Source organism: Staurois parvus, unplaced genomic scaffold (assembly GCF_062004578.1).
Source record: "Staurois parvus isolate SC_StPar_1 unplaced genomic scaffold, SC_StPar_1.0 ptg001702l, whole genome shotgun sequence".
Taxonomy (NCBI): domain Eukaryota; kingdom Metazoa; phylum Chordata; class Amphibia; order Anura; family Ranidae; genus Staurois; species Staurois parvus.
The window spans coordinates 435,088-457,528 of NW_028319498.1; the positions used below are offsets into that span (position 1 = coordinate 435,088).

Below are 22,441 nucleotides of genomic sequence, written 5' to 3' on the forward strand. Positions count from 1 at the left end.
CATGGGGCCCCCTACTGACCCCGGGCCCTCGGGCAGTGCCTGTGTTTCCAAATGGTCAGTCTGCCCCTGCTATGGAGTGGCTGTGAAAGACATAGCAAAGAAAACAGAAGAGCTGGAGATGCATGCTCCGATCTCTCTGCCCATCCACCCTTCTATGTTATACCATATGACGTCACCACTCCGGTCATATTTTCCGGATCTCCCCAAGATTAGGATAGTTCCTATCATAGTAAAGGTTATGGTGTCTGTTGGATAATTTAATAATGTAAGAAAAAAGAATTCAATGAGTTTTAAGAAGAATCATCTTTTATAAAGGAATACAGTGATAGCGTCACCTTTCATTTAAACTCAAATTGTAAAAATAAAATAATTTTTAAAAAAATCTTTGTCCCAACCCCGGTCACTGTCACTTTTTTTTGTTCAGTGCTGTCTGCATGTATATTTGAAGAAAAGGATTTGTGATATAAAAAAAACATTTGTGAATGCCATTATTATATTAACTAATAGTATTATCAGCATACATGTTTTTTGTTGTAGAAGCGTGACGTCAATGCAGCAAGGCTCATTCTCTGACGCGTTTCGTGTGAAAACACATTATCAAAGGGCCCAAGGGACTTTATTTAGCGCTGCATATTTATTCTATGGTCTATTTGAGGATTAAGGGGTTTTTCCTTTTATCCTAGCAGCTACCTTTCTGGTTTATCTTGTGCGCTCACTCTTATTACTTGTTTTATATGTTTTTTCTTGTGTTTGTCCTGTAAAAAAAATGTTTGAACCATTTAGTAAAATACTATACTTTTTATGACTCCGCCCCTTGAAGACGGCAAGTGACGAAACGCGTTGGGACTGGCCTAGTGGACGTGAAGTTGGAACGTTCCTCCCAGCTGTCGGCTGTGTTGATCGCGGTGCAGGAGGTTCGTCCCTTGGTTTTTCCCTTGTGGATGCGTTATTATAGAGGGTGTCATTGCTGGTGTCGGCTAGACACCTTCTTTGTGAGTGCAATACTTTACTAATAAAATTTTACTGGTTTTAAACGTACTGCACCATCATATCTCCTTATTCTCTTTTTATTCCTCGAGCTTTGCCCATGTTATTGGAAGATCATTTGCCGCTTAGCTGTTCCATATGTGCTGATTGGATCACTATTGGTTGCTGTTCCTCTACTGGGATATCCTGCAGATCATCGCTCCCAGAGCAAAATGCTATCATGCTGGTTTATAATATAATCAGCATATAGCTCTGGTGAGAGTATTCATTTCATCTGGTGTCGGATTTGCATACGGGTGTTTGTTTTCAAGATTGACATTAAGTTGATATTGGACTATCACTGTTATGGTGGCTGGACTTATGTTTATATTTATGAATTCATTTATTTTTATTATTTATCCTTGCATGTTTTGTGAATAATTAGCGCACATTTTATTTGTACACCATTTTACCTTTTTTGGTTAGAGGTGCTGCTTATTTGATTTACCGTATTTTTCGCCGTATAAGACGCACTTTTTCTTCCCCAAAACTGGGGGGGAAATGTCAGTGCGTCTTATGGGGCGAATATGGAGCGGCCGGTCCGGTATTTCCACCGCGGCCGTGTCAGAATACCGGGCCGGCCGCTCAGCTCTGCAGCGGGACCTTACCTGTTCCTCTATCCAGCGGCGTGCTGTCTTCCCGGCTTCTGTAGTGTGGGCACTGAGCATGACAGCCGGGTGCCAAGTGCGCATGCGCAAGAAGCGGTGCTTTTTGTGAATGGTAAGGCGGTACCTGGGACACATGACAGATCCCAGAAGCCGCCGGACCAATCACAAAGCGCAAGTGCTTCTCGCTCATGCGCACTGGGCACCCGGCTGTCATGCCGAGCGCCATTACAGAAGCTGGGTAGACAGCGCGCGGCTGGATCGAGGAACAGGTAAGATCAAACAAAAACTGCCGAAGTAAGAGCGGGTACCTGTCAAATTCAGGTACCTGCTCCCCACCTCCCCAAAGGTCAGCAGTCATCTGTACTGTCCGCAGTCTCTGGTCATCCCTGTGCTGTCCGCAGTCTCTGGTCATCCCTGTGCTGTCCGCAGTCTCTGGTCATCTCCTGTACTGTCCGCAGTCTCTGGTCATCCCTGTGCTGTCCGCAGTCTCTGGTCATCCCTGTGCTGTCCGCAGTCTCTGGTCATCCCTGTGCTGTCCGCAGTCTCTGGTCATCCCTGTGCTGTCCGCAGTCTCTGGTCATCTCCTGTACTGTGTCTGCAGTCCATTAGTTCAGAATTTTTTTTCCCCTGTTTTCTGCCTCTAAAACCTAGGTGCGTCTTATGGTCAGGTGCGTCTTATACGGTGAAAAATACGGTATATTGCATTTTCTGTGGTGTTTCTTATATCTGCTACATTGTTACTATACTTTTTATGTGTTTTTTTTTTAACAAAAAGTCACATGACGTTGATCCTACTTACATGTAGCCTGTGACAGCGATGGGGCCGCCTGGCTGCAGGAACTGCTGACTGTCAGTATTGTTACATTATAGACTCTTCCTGGTGATAATCCGGTAAAATTGACTTGTGTCGTGTTTGTCTGTATTGTGTTATTGATGTCTCCTCTTATAGTGACGTTATAATAAGACACTTTTCCTGCTGGTGCCGTCCAGTTCACCACCAGAGTATTCACCGACGTGTAACTGTTCACTGTGGCACCGACAGCTTGTCCGTGAACTAATAGGAAAAACAAAATTGTATTAGTAATATAAGGTATGCATACTGATTTTATTATAAAGGCTGAAAGGGAGGTGGAGGGCGGGGGGGGATCCTGAGCCCCAGAATTAGACTTTAAGAATGATTAGGTACAAACTGCACCACGTGGTACTAACTAGAGCTCCTCCTCCTGCCGCTTTATTACCTGAACCACTCAGAAAGACTTTGTGTTCTAACGGGTAAAATTGTTATTACATGGAGTTTATATAGCGCCAAAGGGTTTGCTCAGCGCTGTACAATAGAGGGGGGGACAATACATGAAACAGTACAGCAACTACAAACAGCACACGAGGGGTTAGAGGGCCCTACTCTTTCGAGCTTACAATCTAGGAGGGAGGGGGTAGTGGTACAGGAGGAAGTGGCTGTGGGGGATGGAGTGGTAGGAAGGAGAACGGCAGTTAGGTGTGGGTGGGGTAGGCTTCCCTGAAGAGGTGGGTTTTCAGGGAGCGCCTGAAGGTGAGGAGAGAAGGTGATAGTCTGATGGATTGGGGTAATGCGTTCCAGAGGATGGGGGAGGATCTGGAGAAGTCTTGCAGACGTGCGTGGGAGGAGGAGACCAGGGGGCAAGATAGAAGGAGGTCCTGTGAAGAGCGAAGGGTACGGGTAGGGTGGTACCTGGGAATCAGGTCGGTGAGGTAGTTAGGGGCAGTGTTTTGAACGGCTTTGTAGGTCAGAGTGAGTAGTTTGAATTTGATGCGTTGGGCGATAGGGAGCCAGTGGAGGGAGAGGCAGAGGGGGGTGGCAGAGGTGGAGCGCTTGGTGAGGTGGATGAGTCTAGCCGCTGAGTTCAGGATGGTCTGAAGAGGGGAGAGCCTGCACTGGGGTAGGCCGGTGAGGAGGGAGTTGTAGTAGTCGATGCGTGAGAATCAGGGAGTGTACTAGTAGCTTAGTGGTGTCTGGGGTAAGGAAGGAGCATATTTTGGGGATGTTGCGGAGGTGGAGCCTGCATGTGTTTGTAAGTGATTTGACATGAGATTGGAAGGAAAGGTTTGAGTCCAGAATGACGCCAAGGACTTTGGCTTGCGGGGCGAGATTGATGGTGGTGTTGGTGGTGGTGATGGATAGGATGGGGGGGGGGGGTGTGGGCAGGGGGAAGACGAGGAGCTCGGTTTTGGAGAGGTTAAGCTTGAGGAAATGGAGCGACATCCAGTCAGAGATGTCGTTAAGGAGGTGAGTGATGCGGGCGGAGAATGTGGGGGTGAGGTGGGGGGTGGAGAGGTAAATTTGAGTGTCATCAGCGTAGAGGTGGTAGTTGAAGCCATGGGAGTGTATGAGTTTGCCAAGGGAGGAGGTGTAGATGGAGAAGAGAAGGGGTCCAAGGACAGAGGCCTGGGGGACCCAAAGAGAGAGGGGGAGGGAAGGGGAGGTGGCACCATTGTAGGAAATGCTGAAGGAGTGTCGGGATAGGTAAGAGGAGAACCAGGAGAGAGCGGTGTCTCTGATGCCAAGGGTGAGTAGTTTAAAATTGTCATTAGATGTAACCTGGCCTGAGGAAAGGAGAGGAAAGAAGGTAACAAAGTATAAAAACTTTTTAGCAGGTAGAACTTTATGGCATAAAACCTCTTTCCCTTCCTTTGAAAAATAATTTCCATTGTGCACTGAGTGTTGCTAATGCTCAGTGCACTGTACAGTCCTTGTAAAATGGGTAAGAGCTGGGCGCCGGGAAAATGTAACTCCCATGCTCATGCTGATCAGTGCCGAATTAAACTCTGTGGAGGCCCCAAGAAGTCAAAACTTTGGGGCCCTCCCTGGCAGATGTCTGGAAGTCTCCCATGCACACACTGTAGTGGGATAACATTGAAGTAAGTAGTGTGCACGTCGGATGATATATGGAGATGACCATCACTTCTGTACATTACATGTGCGTAGGTTACACCAACATTTTTGGTACAACCCACGTTTGGTGCCCCATAGCAATAGGAGGAGCCAAGAGCCCCAGAAGAGGAGGCTCAGGGCCGCTCTGTGTAATACCATTGCACAGAGCAGGGGAGTATAACATGTTTATTATTACAAGAAAATTGCCTTTAAAAACACTTTAATGATCTATTAATGATTACGGAGCTTCATAAATTGGTGTCTGTAATATTTACCTAGAGCTCAGCTTTAAATGCGAGTTTTAAAGGTCGTTATTTATACACATCATAATATTTCTTCACATCATTGTATGAATTATTTCTTGACCAATATGCAATCATTCCAATCACTTGATTACAAACATTGGTTGGAGGGATGTATTGATGATGTGGATATGTATGTCAGGCCTTGGTACTGCCTACATGACCGCTAATATATCTGACTGGGCTTTTCCCTGTGGACTTGCTGCTTTGCACCCTCTTTGGCTTTCCCTTGAGAAAGTGTGTCTCAGAATGCTGTTTATCGCTCAGCAAATGAAGGAGGTTCTTTTATATAAAATTATAGGCCGGTCTTTTTATCAACATAATTATATTCTTCATTAGTGATGGTCCAAACACTCCCTTATTCGATGTCGAACATTCAAACCTACAGAATGTTCAACAGTGAACTTCAAACACAAACAATTTATTGAGAGGTATCTTACCGCATCTGAGTATGTGGGAAGATACTGCTCAGTTACTACAATCTGGCATGAGTTATGTTATGAAGTCATGTGATATTTTAGTATTTGATTTGAATAATCCGTATTAATTCATAATAATTAATAATAACAATAGTAATATTTCAAATATTCAATATAAAAACTCAATTCCTAAATAGTTCACATATTTATAGAAATGTTTTTTAGCCACAGGTGGATTCAATCCATGTGCCTGAAGCAAGGCCCGCTCTTGTTACTGGTGGCAAAAAAAATCAAAATTTCACACCTCTAGCGAAGGGGACAATCATGGGGGGGATGATTGGATTGGCTGATATGAATGTTAGAAATATGAACAAGAAATGCATGTGTAAATTTTGATAAACAAGGCAGAGAACGTTTGCTGGCAATGGCTTATCAAGGCTTTCTACGGGTTAGTTTTCCTGTTTGGCAGTACTTACGGGTGCAGTCAGTTATAGGTGTGGGGTCTGATTGTATGTTGCAGGCAGATATTGTATATACAGTGAATGTATACGTCTCTCCCGCTGTCAGATTTCCTATTGTAGCTGATGGACTGATCACTGTTGTAGTATTTATCAGTGTAGATGATGAGGTTACATTGGTCTGCACCCTGTAGGTGTATGAGCTCTGATACTCAGTTGGTTGTGTCCAGTTCAGGGACATAGAATTGATCGTTTTGGCAACAATCTGCGGTGATGTCACAGATATCGGTTCTGTGGATAGGGGATAAAATCATATTTATATTCAATGGTTACATTCAGAGTGTGTTATTGCAGTTACAATATAATAAATCACGATCAACAGAAAAAACACGGCTAAGGAGAAGAGTTCTATATCTTTAAAAACAAGGGTATGATAAGTGGATAAGGAGACCTCTTCATGTCTTTGCCCCTTCCCTTCCCAAACACAAAATCTCATTGTAGGATTGTATTTCACATTTGCTGACATCATATTGTAACGCCAATGCTAAAGTCTAGACAGATAAAGTTCTTAGGATCCAGGAAATCAAAACCCCTGGAAGTATTGTTCCATCAAACTTTAAGGGATGAATTCCCAGCATTGAAGCAAAGTTCATCTGGTCCCTCCAGCTGACCTCCATGGTGCTGCTCTCTCCTGTAATGACTTGGAGGCCAACAGGATAAACCAATGTGAGCTGTGGGGGACTCAGGAGATCCGCTTCAACTTCACTTCTGGCGATGACTTCTCAGAATCCAAGTGGAGTTCGGCAATACGGATAGAGATATCTTTGGTAACTTTGAAAAGCTTCTGAAAGGGGAAATAAGAATCTACACACTCAAAAGAATTTTTCAAAATATTGACAGGCCTTCTTTAATTTTCATACTCATGCAGGAAAACTGTCCAGTAACACTTTTTAAATATAGCATTTAGGAGGAGCAAAATCTTACTTGTACAAACAAATTCCTCAGGCACTTGTGTTAGAGACCTAAAAAGCTAAAATGTAACTAGCAATGTGAATTGTCTGTCTTAAAATATGACATGCGATGTCTACTTCCCTTTCCAGAGCAGTGGGAGAGGACAAAGAATACTTGGAGCTTGGAACTTCAGCCCAGTACGCAGGTTGATACGCACCAAAAGATCCTCTCACTGTCCAAGAGTTACCAAGAAAATGAACACTTATATATAAAGACTGTAAATATATAACTTTCCTACTGCCTGCACCATTGAGCACCGCTCTGATTCTGTGAAATCATCCTTTAAAATCTACAAGAAAACCAACATGTCTGGTGATATCAATCTTCTGGATCCCCCGCAGCACTTACTGGTTTCACCAGCTGACTTCTTGTAATGGCGTGAAGGTCAGCAGGATAAACCAGCGTGAGTGATCAAAATTCCTGGAAGTGTTGTTCCCATCAAACCTTCATGGATGAATTCCCAACACTGAAGCAGAGTTCACCTGGTCCCTCCTGCTGACCTCCATGGTACCGCTCTCTCCTGTAATGACTTGGAGGCCAACAGGATAAACCAATGTGAGCTGTGGGGGACTCAGGGGATCAGCAATTTTGCTGCAGGTGATGACTTCTCAGCATCCAAGTGGAGTTTGGCAGCTCAGACAGATATATCTTTGTTTGGTAACTTTTGTATAGTGTATAAGAGGGGTTTGAAAATCTGGGCACTCACAAGAGTTTTTTGAAATACTGACAGTCCTTCATTTTCAAACTCATTCAGGAAAATTGACCAATATTTCTTTATAAACAGCACTAAGAGGAGCAAAAGCTTACTTGTGCAGACCGATCCAATTACAGCCGTGCTCTGATACCCCCAGGGTATGACTGTCACCACAGAGATGGTGTAATTGGTCCCCGATATTAAGTTTTGAAGGGTGACATTTGTTGTGTTGCTTATCACAGTTCCAGCAATGATTGAAGGAGAAGAAGAATTCCAATAAGTTATATTATATGACTTCACCACTCCGGTCATATTTACTGGATCTCCCCAAGATAAGGTGACATTCTTAGTTCCTATCATAGTAAAGGTTATGCTGCCTGGTGGGGTGGGATCTGTGTGGAAATATAACAATATTAGCAGAAAAAAAATGAATGAGATGGAAGAAGATTAATCTGCTTCAAAATGAATACATATAATGGGAGGAAGTGCAAAGAATGGTGCAAGCATAATGTTTGCAACACTCTTCTAAACATAGAAAAGGGAGCCGAAGCTGTTCTTAAAAAATAAAATGGATGGGAGCCCCTTTGTTACTATGGAGCAGGGGCGGACTGACAACTTATGGGGCCCCCGGGCAATAGGGGACCATGGGACCCCAGTGTCCTTGCCCAAACTCAAAAAAGTCTATGAAAAAAGGTACCAGGGGCATCTCATGGGGCCCCCTACTGACCCTGGGCCCTCGGGCAGTGCTCGTGTTTCCAAATGGTCAGTCCGCCCCTGCTATGGAGTGGCTGTAAAAGACATAGCAAAGAAAACAGAAGAGCTGGAGATGCATGCTCCGATCTCTCTGCCCATCCACCCTTCTATGTTATACCATATGATTTCACCACTCCGGCCATATTTTCCAGATCTCCCTAAGATTAGGATAGTTCCTATCATAGTAAAGGTTATGGTTAGAGATGAGCGAATTTTTCAAAAATTCGATTCGCCTGATTCGCCGAATTTTCCGAAAAAATTTGATTCGATTCGAATTTATTCGCCGCGAATTTTACTTATAAAAAGGGTTTCTAGGCTTCAGAGAGCCTTTATATTAGTGCAGAACACTGTACCTTTAATTTAAATGCCCTTGGAGTCTGCTGGGGAAGAGAAATAATACTGTCAGTCAGTATGACATGCAGATGAGTGCCGTCGATCTTAGAATCACCGCACACTTCACTCATTTGGGCAGTCAGGGGGCCAAAGAAGAAGAAGGAGAAGAAGAAGAAGAAGAAGAAGAATGAAAAGAATGAAAAGAAGAAGAAGAAGAAGAATGAAAAGAATGAAAAGAAGAATGAAAAGAAGAATGAAAATAAGAAGAAGAATGAAAAGAATGAAAAGAAGAATGAAAATAAGAAGAAGAATGAAAAGAAGAATGAAAAGAATGACAAGAAGAATGAAAAGAATGAAAAGAAGAATGAAAATAAGAAGAAGAATGAAAAGAAGAATGAAAAGAATGAAAAGAAGAATGAAAATAAGAAGAAGAATGAAAATAAGAATAATTCCAGTAAAGCAAAAAGTGTATGTGCAGAGTTCCTCTATTTCTGACAGTTCTCTGACAGTTCTTTCACATTTACAGCGATTGAAACATTGTATCTATTTGTTTCCTAATAAAAACATCTGTATCCTAAATGGAAACAAATACATACAATGTTTCAACCGCTGGAAATGTGAAAGAACTGTCAGACAGCTGTCAGAAATAGCGGAGCTCTCTGCAGGGACATTTTTGCCCGCTGTAGAAGGGATGAAAACGGCCGATCAGGAAAAATTCGATTCGACCATCCGAAGTCGGCAAAAATTCGGATTCGCCGCGAATCGAATTTTTCCTGAAATTCGAAACGAATTCCACTTCGCCTGATTCGATTCGCTCATCTCTAGTTATGGTGTCTGTTGGATAATTCAACAAAGTAATAAAAAAAAATCAATCAGTTTTAAGAAGAATCATCTGTTTTAAAGGAATACAATGGTAGTGTCACCTTTCATTTAAACTCAATTTTTAAAAATAAAATCATTTTAAAAAATCTTTGTCCCAACCCTGGTCGCTGTCATTTTTTTCTGTTCAGTGCTGTCTGCATATATATTTGAAGAAAAATAATTTTTGACATAAAAAAACATCTGTTGAATGCCATTATTATATTTCAATATTTTTATTGAAAAAGTGATATACAAGAACAAGAACATAGAAACATAACCAATCTACATGAGGAGTTGAGGTGAATAAACAGGTTCATGAATATATAGGCACATAAGAAGTATCAATCAATGATGTTGTAGACAAAAAAAATACAACCCCCATATGGTAGCAAATATTCCATTGGTCAGTAAACATGGGCAGTTTCATATTACCGCTTAACAAAGGAGACCAAAAAAAAAAATTAAATAAGAAGAGTGAAATAAAAAAAAAGAGAAGATCAAGAATATAACAGAAGGAAAAAAGAAAAAAAAAAGAAAGGGTAGGGGGAGAGGAAAGAAAGAGGAAAAAAGAGAAGAGAGAGTCAGTCCCAGTTCCATTAAATGATAGAGATATACCTAATCCTTGGCTCCCATGTAACCTCAAATTTAGAAGTATTATTGTTAACAATACTAGTAAGTTTATAATTTATCATAATCCAATTAAGTTTTTGTTTGACCCAATCTAGCGGAATAGATGACTGTCTCCAACATCTAGCTATTGTAATTCGTGCTGCTAACAAAATATAAAGAATTAATTTAACCGATTTCTTGGGAATATCACTGGACAACAGATGAAATAAGGCTACTTCCGGTGTTCTCTGAATATTGATTCCCGTTACCGAATAAAGAAAATTAAACATTTGGATCCAAAATCTATGAACCACCGGACATTTCCAAAATATATGGAGCATAGTGCCCTCCTGTCCGCAGTGTCGAAAGCAATTGGGTGACACGGATGGATACATTTTAGCAAGACGTGTTGGAACTAGATACCAGCGAAGAAGTGTTTTATAATTGGATTCGATAAGAGTAGTATTAATCGAAATTTTAGATACAGTATTGGCCGTAGTCCGCCAAGTGTCTAAGTCTAGTAAGCTGTTCAAATCCCTTTCCCATTGAATTATGTAGGATAGCTTGGTAAGTGGATCAACAAGGGACGCATAGATAGTGGATAATTGACCTTTCATCCTCCCAGTAGCCCCACAGGCGATCTCTAGAGGGGTGAGTGTGCAAGGTTCTACAAGTAATTTGAGTTTACTAGTAATAAAAGATGTAAGCTGATGGTAACGGAACAATTCACAGGAGGGCATCTGAAAAGTTGTCAAAAAGTACTGGAGAGAACGAGGACGAAGTCCATCCAGGTAATAGCCAATATGCAAAAAACCTTTATTTATCCACCATTGAAATGCCGATGGTGATAGGCCAGGAATAAACTCAGGGTTACAAAAAACAGTAGGTAATGGGGTATGTAGAGAGCAGAGAGGTTTGCGAGCCCTCCATCTATCCCAGACCATTAAGGAATAGGATAATGTAGGACAAAGGATAGGAGGACACAACTGACTAGGAAGCCACATGAGAGCGCCAATAGCCTAAGGATAACAAGATAAGGCCTCAATGCCAACTCATTGGGGAACATAACCCTTAGCGGTAGTACAAGAGAGCTGTGCCATCTGAGCCGCCTGAAAGTAAATCTGGAGATTAGGTAGTCCCAAACCGCCATGCTTTTTTAGAGAAAATAAAGTTGACTTGTTAACCCGAGAACGTTTTCCTTTCCATATAAATCTAGAGACTGCTTGTTGTAAAAGCAAGAGTTCCCATTTGGGTATCATGATCGGTAAAGTCCTAAAGTAGTATTATCATTATTATTATTTTTATAGAGTATTTATATAGCGCCAAAGGGTTTGCTCAGCGCTGTACATTAGAATGGGGGACAAGACATGAGACAATACAGTAGCAAAACAATACACGAGGGTTAGAGGGCCCTGCCCTTTCGAGCTTACAGTCTAGGAGGAAGGGGATGGTGGTACAGGAGGAGATGGCTGTGAGGGATGGAATGGAGTGTGGAGTGGAGGGGATCGGCTGTTAGGTGAGGGTGGGGTAGGCTTCCCTGAAGAGATGGGTTTTTAGGGTGCGCCTAAAGGTGAGGAGGGTAGGGGACAATCTGATGGATTGGGGAAGTGAGTTCCAGAGGATGGGGGAAGTCCTGGAGAAGTCCTGCAGTCGGGCGTGGGAGGTGGAGACCAGGGAGCTAGAGAGTAGGAGGTCTTGCGAGGAGCGAAGATTACGGGTAGGGTGGTATTTGGGTATCAGGTCGGTGAGGTAGTTTGGGGCAGTATTATGAATGGCTTTGTATGTCAGTGTTAGTAGTTTGAACTTGATGCATTGGGCAATCGGGAGCCAGTGGAGGGAATGACAGAGGGGGGTGGCAGAAGTGGAGCGGTTGGTCTGGCTGCTGAGTTCAGGATAGACTGGAGCAGGGATAGCTTGTTTTGGGGTAGGCCAGTGAGAAGGGAGTTGCAGTAGTCCAGGCGTGAAATAATAAGGGAGTGAACGAGTTGTTTAGTAGTGTCTGGGGCTAGGAACGAGTGTATTTTGGAGATGTTGAGAAGGTGGAACCTGCATGCGGTAGTAAGCAATTGGACATGGGGTTGGAAGGACAGGTTAGAGTCTAGGATGACACCTAGGACCTTGGCTTGCGTGGTGGGACTGATGGTAGCGTTGTTGGCTGTGATGAAGAGGATGGGGGGGTGCGGGCAGGGGGGAAAATTAGGAGCTCGGTTTTGGAAAGGTTCAGTTTGAGGAAGTGGAGCGACATCCAGTCCGATATGTCGTTCAGTAGGTGGATGATACGGGTGGAGAATGAAGAGGTGAGGTGAGGGGTGGAGAGGTAAATTTGCGTGTCATCGGTGTAGAGGTGATAGTTGAAGCCATGGGAGGGTATCAGTTTGCCAAGGGAGGAGGTGTAGGTGGAGAAGAGAAGGGGCCCGAGGACAGAGCCTTGGGGGACCCCAACAGAGAGGGGTAGAGAGGGGGAGGTGGCAGCGTTATAGGTAACGCTGAAGAAGCGTTGGGATAGATAGGAGGAGAGCCAGGAGAGAGCGGAGTCTCTGATGCCAAGGGAGTGTAATTTGTTAAGGAGGAGGGGGTGGTCGACTGTGTCTAAGGCCGTGGAGAGTTCGAGGAGTAAGAGGACAGTATAGAGTATAAAAGTCTTGGTAAAAAAGGTCAAACCAGGATAAAGGAAGGTCTTACCAGTCATGTAAGCCGCTTTTAAGTCGTTTGAAGAGTGGGGGATAATTGGTCTTATATAGTTACGAGATAGAGCTCATGAGGTGAATTCCCAAATAAGGGAGAGAACAGTTGGCCCACTTAAAGTCAAAGTTGTCCCGCAGATATTGAACCTCTGAATCAGGTAGAGAAATGTTTAAAGCAGTTGTTTTAGAGGGATTAAGAGTGAGACCAGAGCCCGTAAAGAAACGATGAAACAGGTGGAGGAGACTAGGTAAAGATGTTCGAGGGTTAGATATATACATGAGAACATCAGCAGCAAATAAGGCACATTTATGATCTCATTGACCACAGTGGATGCCAGAAATAGTGGGATCAGAACAGATAGCTATAGCAAGTGGTTCCATTGCCAAAGCCAAAGTAAGGGGGAAAGGGGGCAGCCCTGCCTATTACCTCGCTCAATAGACAGAGAAGCTGATTTGTATCCGCAAATGGAGATCTGAGCTGACGGATTAGAATAAAGAGCCCCTATTAAAGTCAGAAAAGAAGGGCCAAACCCCAACCTACCCAATATCTGAAATAAACAGTCCCAAGATAAACTGTCAAATGCTTTATGAAGATCTAATGATAACAGTAGGACTTCCCTCGGTAAGGATTTATCCCAATTGGATTGTAAAGTTGACAACAAAGTTTGACGAATTTGGTCCGATGTTTGTCGACCGCTGATGAATCTGGTTTGATCATCATGAATATAAAGAGCCAGAAATTTATGGAGGCATAAAGCCAAGATTTTAGTAAGGATCTTGAGATCACAATTAATTAAAGAGATAGGTCGATAATTAGAAACTAAGGTAGCATCTTTGTGGGGTTTAGGAATAACACTGATGAATGCTTTATTTTCATCGGGAGGCACAAGTCCCCCATCCCGTAAATAATTAAAATAATGGGCCATAGGTGGAATCAGGAGGTCAGAGAAGACCTTATAATAATTATGAGAAAGGCCATCTGGTACTGGGGATTTATGAGGGGCAAGAATTTTCTAGGCATTCCGAATCTCCTAGCAAGAAATAGGCTTTTCCATTGATTCCCTGTGGACCTCCTGAAGAGAAGGAAGAGCAACAGAGCTCAGAAAGTTGTCGGAAGATGAAGAAACATCTCCCTGAGGCGAATGGTATAGATCAGTATAAATAGAATGAAACTTTTGGAGAATCTTACTGGGATCTTGAGATAGAGTACCGTTATTTAGTCTGGGTTTACGGAGAGCCATTTTGTGATGTTTAGGAGACAATTTACGTGCTAATAAAGTACCTGGCCTATCTCTCCAAGTGAAGAATTTATGGTTGGACCATCGTAACTGTTTGTCAGCGGTAGTAGTGAGGAATAGGTTAAGTTCCAGTCGGGCTTTCTTCAAGTTTAACCAATAATTCCGGATCGGGATTCTGTTTGTATCGAGTCCATTATTATATTAACTAATAGTATTATCAGCATACATGTTTTTTGTTGTGTTTGTCCTTTAAAAAACATTTTTGTACCATTTAGTGAAATATCTAACTTTTTCTGTGTTTTTTTTTTTTTTAACAAAACGTCCCATGGCCTTGATCATACTTACATGTAGCCTGTGACAGCGATGGGGCCGCCTGGCTGCAGGAACTGCTGACTGTCAGTATTGTTACATTATAGACTCTTCCTGGTGATAATCCAGTAAAATTGACTTGAGTCGTGTTAGTCTGTATTGTGTTATTGATGTCTCCTCTTATAGTGACGTTATAATAAGACACTTTTCCTGCTGGTGCTGTCCAGTTCACCACCAGAGAATTCACCGACGTGTAACTGTTCACTGTGGCACCGACAGCTTGTCCGGGAACTAACAGGAAAAACAAAATTGTAATAGTAAAAAAAGGTATGCATACTGATTTTAAAGGCTACAAGGGAGGTGGAGGGCGGGGGGGGGGGGGGGGTCCTGATCCCCAGAATTAGACTTTAAGAATGAATAGGTACAAACTGCACCACGTGGTACTAACTAGAGCTCCTCCTCCTGCCGCTTTATTACCTGAACCACTCAGAAAGACTTTCTTTGTTCTAACGGCTAAAATTGTCATTACATGTAACCTGGCCTGAGGAAAGGAGAGGAAAGAAGGTAACAAAGTATAAAAACTTTTTAGCAGGTAGAACCTTATGGACACCTGGACACCATATGAAAGGTCCATCTCCATTCCTCAATATAACGTCACGATAGTTCACATATTTATCGAAATGTTTCTGTCCAGCCACTGGTGGATTCAATCCATGTGCCTGAAGCAAGGCCCGCTCTTGTTACTGGTGGCAATAAATCTGATTTTCACACCTCTAGTGAAGGGGACAATCATGAGGGGGAGGATTGGATTGGCTGCTATGAATGTTAGAAATATGAACAAGAAATGCATGTGTAAACTTTGATAAACAAGGCAGAGAATGTTTGCTGGAAATGGCTTATCAAGGCTTTTACGGGTTAGTTTTCCTGTTTGGCAGTACTTACGGGTGCAATCAGTTATAGTTGTGGGGTCTGATTGTATGTTGCAGGCAGATATTGTATATACAGTGAATGTATACGTCTCTCCCGCTGTCAGATTTCCTATTGTAGCTGATGGACTGCTCACTGTTGTAGTATTTATCAGTGTAGATGGTGAGGTTACATTGGTCTGCACCCTGTAGGTGTATGAGCTCTGATACTCAGTTGGTTGTGTCCAGTTCAGGGACATAGAATTGGTAGTTTTGGCAACAATCTGCGGTGATGTCACAGATATCGGTTCTGTGGATAGGGGATAAAAGTCATATTTATATTCAATTGATACATTCAGCCTGTGTTATTGCAGTTACAATCAGGGGCGGACTGACCATATGGAAACTCGGGCACTGCCCGAGGGCCCGGGGTCAGTAGGGGGCCCCATGAGATGCCCCTGGTACCTTTTTCATAGGCTTTTTTGAGTTTGGGCAACGACACAGGGGCCCCATGATTCCCTACTGCCCTAGGGCCCCATGAGTTGTCAGTCCGCCCCTGGTTACAATGTAATAAATCACGATCAACAGAAAAACACGGCTAAGGAGAAGAGTTCTATATCTTTAAAAGCAAGGGTAAGATAAGTGGATAAGGAGACCTCTTCTTGTCTTTGCCCCTTCCCTTCCCAAACACAAAATCTCATTGAAGGATTGTATTTCACATTGCTGACATCATATTGTAACGTCAAAGTTAAAGTCTAGGCAGATAAAGTTCTTACATGGTCTTCTCCCCATCCACCCCACAAGCAATCGGCTTGCAAGCGAATGTAACTAGGCATAGAAAATGCATCGTGATCCTACAGATGGGGTGTACAGCCGGCCATAGAAATGAATGGCTTACACCTCTGTACTAATGGAAACTCTGATGCTTCTCTGCATTAACATTTACCCATGTATGCCTGTACAACATAATTTCCCGAATGCAACACTCCCTCATTTATATGGGTAAGTAAACGCTGATGAGGAGAAGCATCAGTGTTTACACGAGTACAGGGGTGTCCAGCCATTCACTTCTTTGGCCAGCTGTAGACCCCCATCTGTGACTGCCCAGCAATGGGAAACCACATGATTTTTACTCTTGCCATTTTTTTATGCTTTGATCTTCTCCCCATCAACCGCACAAGCAATCTACCAAAAGAATTTTAGCTAACAATTTTTACTCTATAAATTGCAGGTAGGACGGGCTGGCAGAGCGTTTTATGAGAATTCCTCTGTAAACCACACAGACTGAGTCTATGTCGTAGGTCTATATGCATATGTTTTCACAAGTACTGGCATACAGCTATCGATGACTATGGGCAGCTGTAGACAGCGTTTTTGTTCCTGGCTAGGATAGTACACCCAACATTTACAATGTATGACCCCAGGTACTTGTGTTTGAGACCTAAAAAGCAACAATGTAACTCACAATGAAAATCATCTGTCTAAAAAATATGACATGCAGGGTTTAATTCCCCTTCTAGAGCAGAAGACGAGGACTAAGAATCCTTGGAGCTTCACCCCAGTACGCAGGTTGCTATACACTAAGAGATCCTGTCACTGTCCAAGAGTTGCCAAGAAAATCAACATCTGGAAATTAAAATTTGTAAATATATACCTTTCCCACTTCTAGGACCTTTGAACACCGCTCTGATGCTGTGAAATCATCCTTTAAAATCTACTGGGAAACCAACATGTCTGGTGATATCAATCTTCTGGATCCCGGTAGCTCTTACTGGTTCTCCTGCTGACTTCTAGTAATGGCGTGAAGGTCAGCAGAATAAACCATTCTGCGCTGCTAGGGACCCAGAAGATCAACACTCCTGGAAGTGTTGTTCCCATCAAACCTTCAGGGACCCAGCATTGAAGCAGAGTTCATCTGGTCCCTCCTGCTGACCTCCATGGTGCCGCTCTCTCCTGTAATGACTTGGAGGCCAACAGGATAAACCAATGTGAGCTGTGGGGGAATAGGAGATCAGCTTCAACTTTGCTGCAGGTGATGACTTCTCAGCATCCAAGTGGAGTTTGGCAGTACGGACAGATAAATCTTTGTTTGGTAAGTTTTGTATAGTGTATAAGAGGGGTTTGAGAATCTGGACGCTCACAAGAGTTTTTTGAAATACTGACAGTCCTTCTTTCATTTTCAAACTCACACAGGAAAATTGACCAATATTTCTTTATAAACATATTACTAAGAGGAGCAAAAACGTACTTGTGCAGACCGGTCCAATTACAGCCGTGCTCTGATACCCCCAGGGTATGACTGTCACCACAGAGATGGTGTAATTGGTCCCCGATATTAAGTTTTGAAGGGTGACATTCGTTGTGTTGCTTGTCACAGGTCCAGCAATAATTGACGGAGAAGAAGTATTCCAATAAGATATATTATATGACTTCACCACTCCGGTCATATTTACTGGATCTCCCCAAGATAAGGTGACATTCTTAGTTCCTATCATAGTAAAGGCTATGCTGCCTGGTGGGGTGGGATCTGTGTGGAAATATAACAATGTTAGCGAAAGAAAATGAATGAGTTGGAAGAAGATTAATCTGATTTAAAATGAATACATATAATGGGAGGAATTGCAAAGAGTGGTGCAAGCATAATGTTTGCAGAACTCTTCTAAACATAGAAAATGGAGCAGAAACTGTTCTTAAAAAATAAAAAAGATGGGAGCCCCTTTGTTACTACAGAGTGGCTGTGAAAGACACAGCGAAGAGAACAGAAGAGCTGGAGATGCATGCTCCGATCTCTCTGCCCATCCACCCTTCTATGTTATACCATATGACGTCACCACTCCGGTCATATTTTCTGGATCTCCCCAAGATTAGGATAGTTCCTATCATAGTAAAGGTTATGGTGTCTGTTGGATCGTTTAACAATGTAAGAAAAAAGAAATCAATGAGTTTTAAGAAGAATCGTCTGTTTTAAAGGAATACAATGATAGCATCACCTTTCATTTATACTCAAATTGTAAAAATAAAATAATTTTAAAAAATCTTTGTCCCAACCCCGGTCACTGTCACTTTTTTCTGTTCAGTGCGATCTGCATGTATATTTGAAGAAAAGGATTTGTGATATAAAAAAAAATCAGTTGAATGCCATTATTATATTAACTAATAGTATTATCAGCATACATGTTTTTTGTTGTTTGTCCTGTAAAAAAAAATTTTGAACCATTTAGTAAAAAACTATACTTTTTATGTGTTTTTTTTTTTTTTTAACAAAAAGTCCCATGGCCTTGATCATACTTACATGTAGCCTGTGACAGCGATGGGGCTGCCTGGCTGCAGGAACTGCTGACTGTCATTATTGTTACATTATAGACTCTTCCTGGTGATAATCCGGTAACATTGACTTGTGTCGTGTTAATCTGTATTGTGTTATTGATGTCTCCTCTTATAGTGACGTTATAATAAGACACTTTTCCTGCTGGCGCCGTCCAGTTCACCACCAGAGAATCCACCGACATGTAACTGTTCACTGTGGCACCGACAGCTTGTCCGGGGACTAATAGAAAAACAAAACTGTATTGGTCAAAAAGTGAAAACACAAAAAAATGGCAGTTGACTAGTGCAAAGCTGCCTATAAAGTGGTTAATCAAATCCTATGCAGAGTAATATATCACTACAAAAGTAGATGCGATATTGTATTTATTCGATCACTGAGATTGTGAAAAAAAGATTGATATTGACAGGGTGAACATGTTGCAATCATATTAAAATTAAAGAATTAAAATAAAGAAGGGAAGTGCCCCATACCACTGTACATGTACTACAAGGCTAGCTGTTGACTGGCGGCCTAGCTACATTTCTGAAAACTGATGTAAGTTGTTTTATATTTACTCTTGATGTTACCCCTGAATAAAGACGTATTACACTATTGGAGGCCTTCTCTGCAGGCTCTTTATTCCTTTGGGAGCCTGTGTTTAGCTGTGGCTTGGAGTTGTGCATGAAAAACCCCCCCTGGTGGTTATGACTGATATCTCTGGAGCCTGGATGTTTCACCTAGATGGATGACACCTAATGGTTACTGCATTGATGACACCACTCCTTTCCAGTACTATACATCCTGAGCACCAGGAGCAGGTCTTAACCTCCCTAACGGTATTCCCGAGTGTAGCTCGGGGTAAAATGTCAGTACCAAAAGCGGTAACCCCCCCCAGCTACACTCGGGCTTACCATGCGGCGCTGCATAGGGAGTCCCTGCAGCACTTACCTTGTCCTTCGCTCCCGCGATGTGTCCCCTGCAGCGTCCCCAGCCATCTCCTCTGGCTGATGCCGGCATCCGGCTCCTGTGTTCCGGTCCCTGTGACGTCGGGCGCCGGCGGCGGCGGGAAATTTGAAAATTTTTACAAAATGTCATTTTTTTCAAAATGATTTTACATAGTAAAACATTCCTGTATCAAACCATTTCACATACATTTTGTCCCGAGTGCTTTGTCCTGCGCCCTGTCTGCATTTTGATTGTTCTTTCTGCCTGGAAACTTAGAAAAGTCCATGGCGTCCAAAAAGCGTCCCTTTAGGTCAAAAGCGGTTTTAGACCGGCTAGAGAACAGCGATAGTAAATCAGAACCACTTGCAGAATTGAGTGATAATGATTCGTGGAGAAATTCGTCATCAGACACTGAAAACGATTTTGCGACTTTGCTCAGCGTTGTGCGAACTTGGCGCTATTTCACATTTCAGTGTTTTTGGTTTGTTTATATTATTGAATTAAATTTATTATTATTATATTAATATTTTTTATGATTATTTATTAAATTATAATTTATGATTTTGTGTTTCAAATTTTATCATCCCCGGGATGTTTAATAGACTCTTGTTCGGACAGATTTCAGTGAGTTATTCCTAAATATTACAGCCTACAATAAAAAAAACTACATATTTCCATGCAAAATAATGGTACCGCTTTCAGCACCAAAAATCTGAAATAATCATACCACTAGGGAGGTTAAATGCTCCATGCGCATTATTTTGTGCTATCTGGTTAGTGCAATGTTTGTCTTTTTCCACTACCACGAAAGCCACAAGCCTATGATAATATGTATGTTGTGACTATGTGCACGCATCACCATAATCATCTCAGCTCATAGAGATTCAGCACTTTATAGTGTTCATAGTGTTTTTTCTGATTTTATTGGGGTTGTATTACCCATTTTCACCATCACGAAAGTTACTAGTTTATTTGATTACGTACCGTTTTAACTACACGCACATATTATGGAATCATTCCAGTTCATAAGCATTCAGCACTTTATTCAGTGTGATCTATTGTGATTTTAATGTGTTTTTATGTCTTTTATGTCATTAGCGCTGCATATTTATTTTACTTAAAATAAAGAACCGTTCGGCGTCTTCAAAAATGGCTGTATAGGCAAAAATGATCCATATGAGGTAATGGAGTTTCCTTTCTCTATTCATCTGCAGTAAAATTCCATATTTTAGAGCCTAGTGGAGTTATTTTCTTCTACAGGGATGTAAGAGTAGAGAGGTAATAGTCTAGAGTAGTTAATGTGAATATTCCAATAAAAATATTCAAATATCAATAATTCTGTTTCTAAATGTCCCTCTGGGGGTTCCAAAAATTACTCTTTTAGAAGAGTTGGTGCGGTTCCTGTGAAAATGCATGAGACTGATGTCCCATATTGCTGGCTATATAACACACGGTATATAGTATATACAGTGGGGCAAAAAAGTATTTAGTCAGCCACCAATTGTGCAAGTTCTCCCACTTAAAAAGATGAGAGAGGCCTGTAATTGTCATCATAGGTAGACCTCAACTATGAGAGACAAAATGAGAAAAAAAATCCAGACAATCACATTGGCTGATTTGGAAAGAATTTATTTGCAAATTATGGTGGAAAATAAGTATTTGGTCAATATCAAAAGTTCATCTCAATACTTTGTTATATATCCTTTGTTGGCAATGACAGAGGTCAGACGTTTCCTGTAAGTCTTCACAAGGTTGGCACACACTGTTGCTGGTATGTTGGCCCATCCTCCATGCAGATCTCCTCTAGAGCAGTGATGTTTTGGTCCTATCGCTGGGCAACACGGACTTTCAACTCCCTCCAAAGGTTTTCTATGGGGTTGAGATCTGGAGACTGGCTAGGCCACTCCAGGACCTTGAAATGCTTCTTACGAAGCCACTCCTTCATTGCCCGGGCGGTATGTTTGGGATCATTGTCATGTTGGAAGACCCAGCCACGTTTCATCTTCAATGCCCTTGCTGATGGAAGGAGGTTTGCACTCAAAATCTCACGATACATGGCCCCATTCATTCTGTCCTGTACATGGATCAGTCGTCCTGGTCCCTTTGCGGAGAAACAGCCCCAAAGCATGATGTTGCCACCCCCATGCTTCACAGTAGGTATGGTGTTCTTTGAATGCAACTCAGCATTCTCTCTCCTCCAAACACGGCGAGTTGTGTTTCTACCAAACAGTTCTATTTTGGTTTCATCTGACCATATGACATTCTCCCAATCCTCTTCTGGATCATCCAAATGCTCTCTAGCAAACTTCAGACGGGCCCCGGACATGTACTGGCTTAAGCAGGGGGACACGTCTGGCACTGCAGGATCTGAGTCCCTGGCGGCGTAGTGTGTTACTGATGGTAGCCTTTGTTACGTTGGTCCCAGCTCTCTGCAGGTCATTCACTAGGTCCCCTCGTGTGGTCCTGGGATTTTTGCTCACTGTTCTTGTGATCATTTTGACCCCACGGGGTGAGATCTTGCGTGGAGCCCCAGATCGGGGGAGATTATCAGTGGTCTTGTATGTCTTCCATTTTCTAATTATTGCACCCACAGTTGATTTGTTCACACCAAGCTGCTTGCCTATTTCAGATTCAGTCTTCCCAGCCTGGTGCAGGTCTACAAATTTTGTTTCTGGTGTCCTTCGACAGCTCTTTGGTCTTCACCATAGTGGAGTTTGGAGTGTGACTGAGGTTGTGGACAGGTGTCTTTTATACTGATAACAAGTTCAAACAGGTGCCATTGATACAGGTAATGAGTGCAGGACAGAGGAGCCTCTTAAAGAAGAAGGTACAGGTCTGTGAGAGCCAGAAATCTTGCTTGTTTGTAGGTGACCAAATTCTTATTTTCCACCATAATTTGCAAATAAATTCTTTCCAAATCAGCCAATGTGATTGTCTGGATTTTTTTTCTCATTTTGTCTCTCATAGTTGAGGTCTACCTATGATGACAATTACAGGCCTCTCTCATCTTTTTAAGTGGGAGAACTTGCACAATTGGTGGCTGACTAAATACTTTTTTGCCCCATTGTACC

At 42.4% G+C, this 22,441-nt stretch overlaps 1 protein-coding gene across 1 annotated transcript in view; it reads right to left on the reverse strand.

Annotated features, from left to right (window-relative positions):
• Nucleotides 1-22,441, reverse strand: part of LOC149434700 (uncharacterized) — a 169,348-nt gene that overhangs the window by 55,632 nt on the left and 91,275 nt on the right. The window contains exons 27-33 of the mRNA XM_089663504.1: nt 18,411-18,665; nt 17,367-17,645; nt 15,156-15,428; nt 14,250-14,504; nt 7,540-7,818; nt 5,740-6,012; nt 2,434-2,688 (exon numbers count right to left, since the gene is read on the reverse strand). Of these exons, the coding sequence (XP_089519630.1) occupies nt 2,434-2,688; nt 5,740-6,012; nt 7,540-7,818; nt 14,250-14,504; nt 15,156-15,428; nt 17,367-17,645; nt 18,411-18,665 (1,869 nt within the window). The remainder of the gene's footprint in view (nt 1-2,433; nt 2,689-5,739; nt 6,013-7,539; nt 7,819-14,249; nt 14,505-15,155; nt 15,429-17,366; nt 17,646-18,410; nt 18,666-22,441) is intronic.